General features: G+C 52.2%; 1 protein-coding gene across 1 annotated transcript; it reads right to left on the reverse strand.

Moving 5' to 3' along the window:
• Positions 1 to 370: 370 nt before the first annotated feature.
• Positions 371 to 9,642, reverse strand: LCK (LCK proto-oncogene, Src family tyrosine kinase). Its single transcript, XM_045782568.2, has 13 exons — positions 9,534 to 9,642; positions 9,327 to 9,436; positions 8,968 to 9,049; positions 8,699 to 8,789; positions 8,365 to 8,463; positions 8,129 to 8,232; positions 7,812 to 7,961; positions 7,367 to 7,519; positions 7,046 to 7,225; positions 4,803 to 4,879; positions 4,557 to 4,710; positions 4,342 to 4,473; positions 371 to 1,022 (listed from the first exon to the last, which is right to left on the reverse strand). Exons 1-13 carry the CDS (start codon positions 9,559 to 9,561, stop codon positions 820 to 822), a joined length of 1,563 nt encoding a protein of 520 aa, XP_045638524.1. The 5' UTR covers positions 9,562 to 9,642; the 3' UTR covers positions 371 to 819.
• Between the last annotated feature and the right edge of the window lie 4,137 nt (positions 9,643 to 13,779).

Raw genomic sequence — 13,779 nt, forward strand, 5'->3', positions numbered from 1 at the left:
AAAAAGATTTAAAACAAAACAAATCTGAGTACAAATATAGCCCCAGAATCAGTAGCTGTAAAAAATGCTATTGCCCTTACATAATGGGAGGGGAGGGTCCTGGGACATACCCACTCCCTAGGAGGTTCTGGGTAGGGGCACCCTTAATCCTCTGGGGTGGGGGTTTGAAGGAGTTCAAAGAGCCCATACAGCAAAGTGTAGGAACTTCCTCTTGGCCCCCCAAATCAGCAGAGCTGGAAAAAGTTCAGACATTCCCTCAATCCCATCTTTTAGCCCAATTCGGGGTGACTTATTTTCCATCTTCTGAACCCCCACTTCCCCCCTCCCAAGGAAGAGGAGATGGGAGTGGGGAGCTGAGAGCTGTACCATCTTCATCAACAGAGAGTCATTTATTGAGCTCCTAATGTGTGCCAGGCACCAAGGAGGAGCGCACAGAGGTGTTAGATAAGGTCCCAGCCTTCAGGGAGCTTCTTGATGGTGAGGGGAAAGGGAAAGGGGGTGGGCAGAAGCTGGTGTCAATCACAGGCGTCGCTCTTCTCTCTGGTGGTCTTGGGAAGTCAAAGGGCCCACAAAGGGACAACTTGAACAGGTGCCCACGACATATATACACATGCCACACACACACAAGACACCTGTGCAGAGCCCACACAACTGTAGGACCCCCGTATAAGACACGAGAAGTGTATGTGCCACCCGTGGGTGGGAGTCCCACGCAGAGTCCATACGTGCAGAGGTGACATGGCTATGACACAAGAACTGCATCTCCCCCAGCCAGGTCGGCTAGATGCAGGGAGGGCTCCGGGCCGCCGGCTAGGTCTGTCAGGGCTGGGGCTGGTACTGGCCCTCTGTGGCCGTGAAGAAGTCCTCCAGCACACTGCGCAGGTAGTCGAAGGTGGGCCGTTCCTCTGGGCGCTCCTTCCAGCACAGCATCATGAGGTGGTACAACTCCTCGGGACAGTTGTCGGGTCGCACCATGCGGTAGCCTCGCTCCAGGTTCTGGATCACCTCGGGATTGGTCATCCCTAGAGGTTGACGGGAGAAACAATATCAAGGCCCCAGGCTTTGGACACCCATAGGAGGGGCGGTGTTCAGCATACTTAACTGGCACGGCGTGAGTACCAATCCAAAAGGATCTGGGTCTGCGTCAATAGTCAGACCGTATATGTCAGCTACCAGCCAAATGTCAGTCACGCCACCTGGAGTGTCTGCTGTGGCTTAAGCACTCAGTAACACGAACATGTTGACTATGAGACCTTGGGTGAGTCATCTCCCCTCTTTGAGCCCCAGTTCCCTCATCTGGGAAATGGACGAAATAGCAGCTCCTACTTCATACAGCTGTTATGTAAATTGAATGAGGGGCGCCTGGGTGGCTCAGTTGGTGGAGCGACTGCCTTCAGCTCAGGTCATGATCCCAGGGTCCTGGGATCGAGCCCTGCATCAGGGTCCCTGCTCAGCGGGGAGCCTGCTTCTCCCTCTGCCTGCTGCTCCCCCTGCTTGTGCTCTCTCTCTCTCTCTGACAAATAAATAAATAAAATCTTAAAAAAAAGAAAAGAAAAGAAAATTGAATGAGACAGTGCATAGAAAGCACCAAGTATAGGTCCTGGAGAGGAGATGCTGTATGAAGACTGTCTGTGATTATTATGATTTGGTGGGGGAAGATGGGGTCAGGGCCCAGGGCAGGATGGGAGCCCACAGACAGCAGGGGGGTGAGGCTTCTCTGGCTTGGGGACCATGTACATGAGATGCTGAATCAGGAAGCCAGATGGGCCCTGGACCCCAGCAAAGCAGACTCTGCTTAAGGTAGTAGATTCAGCAGTCCCCTCCATGATGCAGATCAAATAATTTGGGGGCCATGTCCTTAAAACCAGGAAATTAGAGGACATAGACCAGGGAACTAAATACCCATGGCTAGAGTCAAGGATGCAAACCCAGGGTCTGCACCCAGCCTAAATATAGCCCATCGACCTACTTTGGTTTGAGCCCTATAGTGTTTTTATTTCTATTTTATTTATTTTTAAGGCTGCACACTTAATGCGGGGCTTGAACTCAAGACCCTCAGATCAAGACCTGAGCTGAGATCAAGAGTTGGACGCTTAGGGGCGCCTGGGTAGCGCAGTCGTTAAAGCGTCTGCCTTCGGCTCAGGGTGTGATCCCGGGGTTCCGGGATCGAGTCCTACATTGGGCTCCTCCGCTGGGAGCCTGCTTCTTCCTCTCTCACTCGCCTGCTGTGTTCCCTCTCTCGCTGGCTGTCTCTCTGTCACATAAATAAATAAAATCTTTAAAAAAAAAAAAAGAGAGTTGGACGCTTAATCGACTGAGCCACCCAGGTGCCCTACTGTGGTTTTAAACAATTTGAATCCATCATCAATACTTGGATATAGGCAAATTTTCCTTAAATTCCAAGTTTTGGCTCCTCTTGAAAAAGAAAAGATCTGAGGGTGCCTGGGTGGCTCAGATGGTTAGGCGTCTACCTTTGGCTCAGGGCATGATCTCAGGGTCCTGGGATCGAGTCCTGCGTTGGGCTCCAGGCTCAGCGGGGAGCCTTCTTCTCCCTCTCCCTCTGCTTCTCTCCTCTGCTCATGCTCTCTCTCTCTCTCTGTGTCTCAAATGAATATATTTTTAAAATCTTTAAAAAAAAAAAAGGAAGAGATCTGTTTTGGGGGTCCCTATGTCTTAGTAGCAACCATCTTCTGGAGCAGATGGAAGTTTACCCAGGTCCCCATTACTCCACATTGTCTCCCTGACCCTGAAGTGTCAGTTGCCAATTATCATCATGCTTTGAATGCTTTTTTTCATCTTTTTAAAACTTTATTTATTTACTTATATTTATTTATAAGTGGGTTCCACGCCCAGTGTGGGGCTTGAACTCCTGAGCCTGAGATCAAGAGTTGCACGCTATACTGACTAAGCCAGCCCGGTGCCCCATGCTTTCTTTTCTTCTAACAGAGAAATTCTCTATGGGTTCATCTCTGTGGGCACAGTGCAGGAACAAGTAAGGATACTTGGCAGGCTGACTGGAGTGTGGTTCTAGCCCCCAACTGCCTTTGGACTCTGTGATGGGGCTGATCCTGGGCAGAGAAGTCCTTCAGGCTCTCACCTGATTCTAAGGTGCCTTTACCTTTCTAGGAGCAAAGTTCTGTACATATTGCTCTGGGGATGAGGGAAGCTTCTGCATATCTGGCCACTGTGCTGCGTGACCTCTCTCCCTTGTCTTTGTGTTCCATTTCCTTTCCCCGGAGTTTCCTAGCAAGTTCCTTTCAAAAAATTCCATCTGTCTTGGCTGAATTCAGGGGTAAAGAACTTTGTCCAGAGGCTAGAGGAAGGGATGGGAGAGGGTACGAATTAGTCATTTACATCTCTCTCTCATTCTTTAGATGGAAAGTTTCAGAGGAAAGGGAAGTCAGTGTTTAGTGAGCACCTACTAGGAGTCAAGACCAATAGTCTCCTTTGTTCATGTCAGGAAACTGAGGCTCAGGGAGGTGAACTCACTTGCCCAAAGTGATGATTAATAATAAAACCTAGGGGCTTCTGGGTGGCTCAGTCAGTTAAGCATCCGACTCTTGATTTTGGCTCAGGTCTTGATCTCAGGGTCGTGAGATCAAGCCCCGAGTTGGCTCTGTGCTCAACGGGGTGTCTGCTTGAGATTCTCTCTTTCCCTTTCCCTCACCCCTCCCCCTGCTCTTTTTTTCTCTCTATGAAATAAATAAATCTTGGGGCGCTTGGGTGGCTCAATCAGCTGGGCATCTGCCTTCGGCTCAGGTCATGATGCCGAGGTCCTGGGATTGAGCCCTGCAGCGGGCTCCCTGCTCTCAGAGAGCTTGCTTCTCCCTCTCCTCCCTGCTCACGCTCTCTCTCACAGTCTCCCTCTCAAATAAATAAATAAAATCTTTAAAAAATTAAATCTTTAAAAAATAATAATAAAACCTAAAACTCTTGAGTGCTCAGTATGGGCCAAGTACTGTTCTAAGGTCAATTTACAGATGGGGAAAGAAAGAATGATCTGATCAAACCCAAACAGAAAGTTAGCATTAGTACCAGATCTAGTAATAAAGGCAGGCCTTTTCCCTCCCGAGCCAGACCCTCTTCTACCATCCTGGGCTGCCCGTGTCAGAACTAAAGAAAAGAGCTGGGATTATTGCAGGAGGAGAGAAATCGAGACAGACATGGAAGCCAGCCCTGGGAGACATGGCACCTGACTGGGCATGCTGGAGTCCTGAGTGAATACAGGAAAAGCAGCTAGAAAGATTCAGAATCGGAACCAAGGACAGATGAAGTGAGTGGACAGACGTGGATCTGCTGCTCTTCCCCATCACTCTTTCAGTTCCTGCCCTTGGCCCTGACCTGGGTAAGGGATGCGGCCATGGGTGACAATCTCCGTCAGCAGGATCCCAAAAGACCACACATCCGACTTGATGGTGAACGTCCCATAGTTAATGGCTTCTGGTGCTGTCCACTTAATGGGAAACTTGGCTCCTGGAGGGAAGCAGAGTGAAGGCCCCTGAGTCTGCTTGGCCAGATCCTGTAGGCCCCAGACTTCCCTTATATCCCACACCTACCCTCCCTGGCTGTGTACTCGTTGTCCTCGATGAGGCGTGCTAGGCCAAAGTCTGCGATCTTGCAGCTCAGGGTGTCAGACACCAGGATGTTGGCAGCCCTCAGGTCACGGTGGATATAATTCCGCTCTTCAATGAATGCCATGCCCTCTGCAATCTGCAGACCAGGTAGGAGGTCAGCAGTCCTGGGCCAGACATCCTTACCCCGCTGGGCTGTGCACCTGCCCAGCCCCTCCCCGGTCTCCTTACTTGGGCTGCCATATCCAAGAGTTTGTTGATGGCCAGCTTGATGCCCGGGGGGGTCTTGAGGAAATCCACCAGGCTCCCTGTGAGCAGAAGCGGAAGTTGCTGACTCAAGTTGCCCCAGCAGAAAGCGCCCAGACCCTTCTCCCCGAACTGGCTGTCTAGAAGCAGTATCTGACATGTGGAAAGAGGAGTAAGGGGTGAGAATGGAGAAGTGTGCATTCAGGGTGAAGACACCCGGGATATATGAGTCTTTTCCTGGTGACTAGGAGGGAGCGTGCTTGGAGAAGTCTGTACGCTTCTCGTCACCAGTGGGGTAGAGTCCAAACTCCTTAGCCAGGTGTCCAGAGCCCTGCATGGTCCATACCGTACTTTCTTCCCTTTCCCCCCACTCCTGCCTCTTTCACTTCACCCACTCTAGACAATTTTGAGATTTTTCACATAGACCACTGGGCTCTCACCCCAAAGTCTCTTTGTCCCATCTCTGCCTACCAAAAATTCTATTTTTCTTTCATGGCCCAGCTAGATTATTCCTCTAGGAAGCCTCTCTAGGTCCTACCAGGCCTAATCAATTGCATCTTTATCTACATTCCCCAAGACATGCTGGAACTTGCCCGTGGCAAAACTCTGGTTTTCCTAGAGTTTGCGCCACATAACTAAAACGAACTTTCCCTGGAAGCCAGAGTCTTGTTTTGTCCGTCCATGCTCCCAGGGCCCAGCCCAAAGTGAGCAGTGATAAATGTATGCTGAATGTATTGAATGGAGAATGGAAAGAGGTGCCTGGAGGGCTGAGGGACCATGTCTGGTAGCAGAGGGTGACGAGGAGAAGACCAGGGATGGGAGTGGCTGGAACGGAGCCAGTGACTGCTAGCCTTTCTCAAGAGATTACAGCCCTGCGTAAAGATGGCAACAACTTCAGTGTCCCCGCTACGAGCGCTGAATTAGTCGCCGAAGATAAAAGGCTCTCCCAGACACAGCAACTATGTGGACACGTACTGCTACTCCTGCATCAGGTTCATGTCGGATGCTGCTGGTCAATCCCAGCACGCATTTCCCGTGAGCCTCAGAATCCTCAACACATAACTCTAAGCAGCCACCGACTGAAGTTGGCCCACGTGGTCAAACCTATTTGCTACTTTCAGAATCCATTAGCCAATTAAAAGCTGTTTTCCCTTCCCGAAAGAGGGACAGACTCTATACTCCCAAGGAATCAGAGCCAGATGACAGCAAACTTTCTGAGCAGTTAGAATAGTACAGACACTATTCTACCTGCTCTCTATTCACTGACTCTTTCATCCTCCCAAAGGCTGTGAGAAAGTTACTACAGCATTATTACCACGGTTTGACAGATGAGGAAGCTATAGCAGAGAGCAGCGAAGTGATTGGCCCAAGGCCACACCATCGTGAAGGCAAGATTCTAACACAGGCAGTCAGATTCTAGAGCCCTTAATGACTACTCTAAATCATTTCTGGGTGAGCCCATTCAGATTTCTGATATTATACTTCAGGAAAATGAGCCCCAGAGACAGGACGAGAACCTGGTCTGTGTCATAGCAAATGGGTGACAAAATCGGGCCTAGAAACTTTTCTTTTGGGGGGGGCGAGAAACTTCTATCCACCGTCCTGGGTGCTCTCAATCAGTCCAAGAGAGGGCAAGGGGCTCACCTAAAACTGAAAAAGAGAGATTTGGGGGCAGATCTGCCCTCCCGAGGGTCAGAGTTAAAAAGAAGAGAAATAGGGCTAGAAACCCACTCGTTTGAAATCAAGCATCCCTGGGGGGTTCCTGGGGGGTTCAGTCCATTAAGCAACTGCCTTCTGCTCAGGTCATGATCCCAGGGTGGGGCTCCCTGCTGGGTGGGGAACCTGCTTCTGCCTCTCGCCCTGCTTGCTTTCCTGTTCTCTCTCTCTCTCTCTCTGTGCGTGTATGTGTCAAAAAAGTAAATAAAATCTTTAAAAAAATAAGCATCCCAGAGATCAAGGTAGAGGTTTGAAAAAGGCAAACAGGACTGCAGGTCACGGAAGAGGAGAAGTGAAAGCTCTTCCAGAGCCTGCCATCTTAGGCTGGGCTCCCAGACAGGCCGGACATCACACCCTCCTCCCGTCCCTGGTGGGGAGTCCTTAGAGGCCCAGGAAAACTAGAAACCCTCGGTGCCTGAGCCAGGCGAAAAGGCAGATCTCCTCCATCTTCTATCAAGTGGCAGAGGGGATGGCAGCGCCCCCCAGCGGTCGATCGCAGTGGCGGCACCCACCGTTCTCCATGTATTCCGTGATGATGTAGATGGGCTCCTGGGTGACCACCGCGTAGAGCCGGACCAGTCTCTGGTGTTGCAGCTGCTTCATGAGGTTGGCCTCGGCCAGGAAGGCGTCGGGGGACATGCTGCCCTGCTTCAGGCTCTTCACTGCCACCTTTGTGTGCCCGTTGTAGTACCCTGGGGCGGGGATAGATTGGGGAATGGCTGGGAGCCTGAGCCCCTGGAGCCAGGTAGCTGCCCGGACACTGTCTCGGGACTCTCACGACCTCAGCGGACGCCTCCCCTCTCCCCCCCGCGGTCCCGGGGGTCCTCACTCACCCATCCACACCTCCCCGAACTGGCCAGCTCCCAGCCGCTCCTCCAGCTTCAGCGTCTCCCTGGGAACCTCCCACTCGTCCTCCCACCAAGGCTTCTGGGGCTTCTGGGTCTGGCAGGGGCGACTCAATCGCGTGCACAGCCCGTCCGAAGCATCTGCGAGCACAAGGGAGGGGGTTAGAGCCGTCAATAGGGTGGACTCGGGTGCCCCCACCGAATCCCCACCGGGCCAAGTCCGCGGCCAGGGGAAACGGACTGGCAGGGGAGGTGTGGGGCTGTCACCCGACACCTGGGCAAGCGGGTACCGCACCTCACCCGCTGCGGGAATGAAGGATCATACTGAGATGGGTGGAGGGTACCCCTGAGAGGGACTTAGGGGAGGCAGGCTAGTAGGGGACGGGTGAAGGAGCCGCTGGCGCACGTCGGAGGGGCTCTTGCTAGGGCTCACTGGTGTAATGGCGGACCAGCTCGTGCAGGCCAGGAAAAGTGATGCGAGGGGAGATGTAGAAGCCGCCGTTGTCCAGGTTACGGATTTTGTAATGTTTCACCACCTCTCCCTGGTTCTGGTCGAAGTCCCGCACGGACAGTGAAAACGATCCTGGATGAAAGAATGGGTGAACGAACGCAAAAGAGGGGGAGAGTGGCCTCCTGCGAGGGGCGCCCCCGACCCCGCACCCCTTCCTGGGGATCACCCGGCCCACACCTCCGCGCTACGGCCCAGATCCCGCCCCGGCCCCGGCCCGCGGGCCCCGCCCAGCCGCTCACCCGCGGTGCTCTCGCTTTCCCGGATCAGGAAGGAGCCGTGCGTGTTCCCGGGCGCCAGGAGCTGCCGCTCAGCGTCCTTGCGGCTCAGGTTCTTGAAGAACCAGCTGCGCAAGGCAGAAGGGAAGGCCGTCGTCTGTCGTTGGTCAGTTCCTCCGCCGCCGGCCTCAAGCATTCACCACCAGCGCTAGCAACCCCACCTCTGCTCCCACCCTTCGCCACGGGCAGTCCCCTCTTACGGTTCGGGCTCTAGGCTGTTCGCTTTGGCCACGAAGTTGAAGGGAATGAAACCTTCCTGGCCCGTGGTCAGGGACTGTGCCTTCCACCACTCGCCGCTCCTGCGCGACAGAGACAGTTGGTGGGATCTCCTTGGCCTTGGATTAGGCTGGAAACCTTCAGAGCCCCCAGTTACACCATGCCACCCCACCCTCCAGCCCAGCACTCTGGAGCCTCCCATTTTGTCCCAAGGGCTCCCGCTGCAAGCCAATCAGGGACCGCAATGGATACAGGGGATCCCTGCTCCTTTCCATGCTCCGGTAGGGCAAGGATGCGTGGGGCGGAGGGGGCACTCACTGCTCCAGGATGCGGAGCTGTTCACCCTTCTCGAAGCCCAAGTCTCCATCGTGAGAGGGCTCATAGCTGTGCAGAGCGATAACCAGGTTGTCTGGAAAGACAGAGGGCGTCAGGGAGAACCAGCCCGCACTGGGCTGGGAGCGCAGAGTTCAGGAATTACAGGGCAGTGCTGAAGACCAGGGGCAAGAGAGGCAAGACAGGGTAGAGAGTGGAGAGGGAGATGGAAGCCGACAGCCAAGGATCCATGGCCCTGCTGGTTGTGAGGTCACCTTGCAAGGGTGAGGCCGGGGGGTTGGAGCCTTCGTAGGTAACCAGTGGATCCCGCACATCAGAGCCATTCCGGATGGGCAGCTGTGGGGTGGGGGGTGAAAGTGGGGTTGGAGAGCAAGAGACTGAGTCAGATCCTGGCTCCCCTCCCCACTGCCCTGTTTTCACTTCTCCGGCTTGGCTGGGTCTTATCCCTGCATTTGCCAACTACTTAGGAGTGTCCCTTCCCCCTTCTGGACCTCCTTCCCTTTCTGTTTCCCAAGGGGAAAGGGTCACTTTGTTCTTTCGGTGGTGGTCCATTTCCTTCTGGCTTGTATACTCCACCCGACTCCCTCACCAGGTCCCCCATCTTGCCTCTTACCGTGGCCTTGCCATCCAGTGGGACTATGGGGTAATGGCAGTTCTCACAAACATCGATGTTTTCCATCCAGTCATCTTCGGGGTTTGAGCTGCAGCTACAGCCCATGGTCCCTGGGGGAATGGAGAGGGGGCTGAAGGGGCTCCCCCAAGATCTACTTCCCCAACATCAGACATCCTAGGGCCTTGCCCTGGGAATTTCCAAAAGTACCTGAGATTGTCAGGTCCCCATCCCCCATTCACCAGCCACAGAAAAGCTGAAATGGGTTGAGCTGGTCGAGTTGGTCGGGTCAGAAGCTCCCTACTAGTGCTCCCTCTGAGCCCCCAGCCACAAGTCATGTCACACATGGGCCCCCCGCTGGGCCCTAGGCCCCGCCCTCCCACCTGGGATGGGCAAACCGCCACACATACCTTTGTTAGCCTAGTTGCCCACTTCCTGCCTCTCCCCCAACCCTCTCTTTCCTCCCATCCCCCATGTTGGAGGACTACCTACTGGAGATCACACACACACTTCCCCAGGCCCTGGGGGAGCCCTAAATTTTGATCCTCCCCTACCAGAGAGGTGTGTGTGCCCCACCTCCTAATTACAGCTCCCCTCTCTGGCGCAGAAAGCTGAATAAGAGGACCCTGCTCCCTCATGTTAGAGGTCAGGCCCCAGCCTTTCCCAGAACAAGTCTCCTTCAGAGGGTGCTGATTCCCCCCAGCAGAAAACCCTTCAGTGGTGCTATTGGCCATAACTTTTTAATTTGTTTGTTTGCTTAAGCAGTGGAAACTTTTCATCAGGTGGAAATCTGACAAAATTTTTGTCAGCTGGAAGTCAAGCGGAACCTCATAGATAAAGCAAGTAAAAGTGGGGCTGTTCTGCCTGAAACAGAGTGGAGACGTCATGGTGAGGCCCCCGGGAGTCCTGAGACACCACCTTCCCTAGGGCTGCTCCTCGGAATGGCTTCGAAAGCACTAGTCCTCAGATAAAATTCACTTTACCATTCGAGACCCTTTTTTTTTAAGTAGGCCCCACGCAGGACTCAAACTTACGATCTTGAGATCAAGACCTGAGCCAAGATCAAGAGTCGTATGTCTAACCGACTGAGCCACCCCAGGCACCCCATGACCCTTTAAAAAATTTATTGGGGCGCCTGGGTGGCTCAGTCGGTTAAGTATCTGCCTTCGGCTCAGGTCATGGTCTCAGGGTGCTGGGATCAAGCGTCGAGGAGTTGGGCTCCCTGCTCACCAGGGACTCGGCTTCACCCTCTGCCCCTCCCTCCCACTTGTGCTCTATCTCTCAATCACTCGCTTGCTCTCAAATAAATAGATAAATAAAATATTTAAAAATATATTAAAAATATAGATTTATTTATTCATTCTAGAGAGAGAGAGAGCATACTTGCAGGTGGCCGAAAGAGAGGGAGAGAGACAGAATCCCAAGTAGACCCCTCTGTGAAGCTCAGAGCCCAACGGGGCTCAACTCTACAACCCTGTGGTCACCACCAGAGCCGAAACGGATAGTCAGGCTCAACCAACAGTCACCCAGGTCCTCCCCCATGACCTTTAATATCAAGATCAAATCCCCCTCCACAGTCTAGTCTGCTACACACACGCACACACACACACACACACACACACACCACACATCACACAACCTTCATTCTGAGCTACCCCTGCCTTTCCCAAACACCCCATACTATTTTTTTACTCCATGCCTTTGCATATGTGGTTCCCTTACCTTGAATGCTTTCTTGTCTGCCTACTGAACTAACTCAACCTTTAAGGCTCAGCTCAAATATCACCTACTCTGTGAAGCCCTCCCAATTCTCTGCTCCTACAACACTCTACTCAGACACAGTCGTCAGCTTAGCACTGAGTGCCAGGACTAGACTGATTTATGTGTCAGTCCCACTGCCTTTCCCACCCCTTTGATGAGATGGGAGGTTCATTCAGAACAGAAGCTGTGCTCTACTTGCCCGAATGCCCCAGCACCCAGAACTATTTGTCGTTAATAAATGTTGGTACGTGGAGGGTTAGTGTACAGATTCGCTCATCTGCAAGAGTCTTAGAAATCACCAAGTCTAACTTCTGATTTTAGATGAGCAAACAGAGGTCCAGAGAGACCTGCTTAAAATTAAACTCACACGGGGGCACCTGGGTGATACAATCGGTTGAGCGTCCAACTCTTGGTTTTGGCTCAGGTCTGATCTTGGGATTGTGAGATTGAGCCCCACTTTGGGCTCCCCACTCAGTGCAGAGTCTGCTTGAGTTTCTCTCTCGCTCTCCCTCTGCCCCTCCCACGCCCTCAAATAAATAAATCTTAGGAAAAAAATTAAGCTCACACGGGTCACCTGGGTGGCTCAGTTGGTAAGCGTCCAACTCTTGGTTTCAGCTCAGGTCATGGTCTGAGGGTTGTGAGATCGAACCCCCGCCCCACATCCTTGGGCTCTGCACTCAGCGGGGAGTCTGCTTGGAATTCTGTCTCTCTCCCTCTGCCCCTCCCCTGGCTTGAGCACACTCTCTCTCTAAAAATAAATGAAAAAATACTTTTAAAAAATTAGGGGGCGCCTGGGTGGCACAGCGGTTAAGCGTCTGCCTTCGGCTCAGGGCGTGATCCTGGTGTTATGGGATCGAGCCCCACATCAGGCTCCTCTGCTATGAGCCTGCTTCTTTCTCTCCCACTCCCCCTGCTTGTGTTCCCTCTCTCGCTGGCTGTCTCTATCTCTGTCGAATAAATAAATAAAATCTTTAAAAAAAAATTAGAATCACGCAACCTATTTGGGACAGAACAAAGCTGGAGATGCTAATCCATGCTGGGACCAAGTGGAAGTGGGGAGTAGTAGAGATTTTTGGGTTTGCAAGACTGAAGGACACATGTCAATTATATCTCAATTGAAAAAGAAAAAAAGACTCAAGGGCAGGCCTCAGAGTCAGAGAGACCTAAGTTCAAACCCCGGTTCTGACACTTACTGTATGACTTTGCTGAAATCGTTCTTTCCAAGCTTCACTTTCCCTTTCCTGTCCGGTGGGGATCGTCAACCCTTTCTCACAAGCTTACACAAATCTTAGCTTAGTTTACAGCTTAGGAAGCTCTAAAGCTTCCACCACTGCTCATTCTGCCCTCCCAGCACCTACTGTGGAGGGTGGCAGAATGGGATTGTTAAATAATCCTCCTTACTAGAAACTCATGTTTCTTAAACCGAGATACTCAGAGCCCCTCACGGGTACCAGAAGTCACGGGTGTGCCTCTTCCTAGAACATGAGTGTTATCTGACCTTATTCATAGAGTTAAACAAACATAGATCTATTACGGAGGAAAATGCAAAATGTACATGGAATTTTAAGCCAAATCAAGAGACTTTCAAGGAAAAGGGTACACCTTCACTCTCCCCCCTACTGTTAGGAGTCCTGGAGTGTGGGGGAGAGACATTTGAGAAATCCTGCTCAACCCCCCATCTGTGACTGCAAACGGCTTTTTTTTTTTTTTTTAAGATTTTATTTATGGGATGCCTGGGTGGCTCAGCTGGTTAAGCATCTGCCTTCAGCTCAGATCATGAACCCAGGGTCCTGGGATCAAGCCCCACATCAGGCTCCTTGCTCAGTGGAGAGCCTGCTTCTCCCTCTGCCTCCAGCTCCCTCTGCTTGTGCTATCTCACTCTCTCTCTCTCTCTCTGACAAATTAATTAATTAAATTCAAGTAAATCCTTTTAAAAAAAGATTTTATTTATGTACTTATTTGAGAGGGAGAGAGAGAGAATGAGTGGGGAAGGAGCAGAGGGAGAGGGACAAGCAGACTCCACGCTCAGGGTAGAGCCCAACGTGGGGCTCCATCCCAGGACCCTGAGATCAGGACCTGAGCCAAAATCAAGAGTCAGACATTGAACCGGCTGAGCAACCCAGGCGTCCTGCAAGTGTCTTTTCTGACACCTAATTTTGTTATGGCTCGGAACTAACGAGCAGCAAAAGCCTCCAGAGAACTACTGATAACCATCTGGAAGCAGCCTAAGATGAGCTGAGCTATTGAGTGAGACTATGAGCATCCCGTTGTTCGTGACACTCAAACGGGCCTTGGAAGATCACAGGTTGGTTGTACTATAGAGAGAACGCCAACATTAGATGGAGCTGAACTTAGATCTGTAAGGTCCCTTCCAGGCTGACATTCTCAGAGGCTTCAGAAAGGAGTAAGAGAGAGACGAAAAAAAACTTGGGGTTGGAGGTAAAGGAATGAGTTTGGACGCAGCAGTGAAGAGAGGCCAGTGGAAGGGCCAGGAAGAATCAAGGCTGCAGATCACAGGGCTGGAAGCTGGTACCTGGTCATGCGGGGAGGGGGAGGGGGAAAAGAGCCCCAAGGCCTCGGGCCAGGGTCCAGGACAACATGCAGACAAGACCTACGTCCTGGACTAACTCTGGGCCTACCAGAGAGGACCTGATGTCCCTAAAGACTGGGGCCAGGAATGAGGAAAAATTCAAGC

The sequence above is a fragment of the Ursus americanus genome, chromosome 33 (assembly GCF_024610735.1).
Source record: "Ursus americanus isolate L20-20 chromosome 33, mUrsAme1.1.p, whole genome shotgun sequence".
NCBI lineage: Eukaryota > Metazoa > Chordata > Mammalia > Carnivora > Ursidae > Ursus > Ursus americanus.

Coding starts and splice junctions, on each gene's coding strand:
- LCK (XM_045782568.2), bottom strand. CDS start 9,561: ATGGGGGATGGGGACCTGACAATCTCAG. Junction 8,464..8,698: donor CAGCTCCGCATCCTGGAGCA/GTGAGTGCCCCC, acceptor TCTGTCGCGCAG/GAGCGGCGAGTGGTGGAAGG. Junction 7,962..8,128: donor GGAAAGCGAGAGCACCGCGG/GTGAGCGGCTGG, acceptor TCTTTCATCCAG/GATCGTTTTCACTGTCCGTG.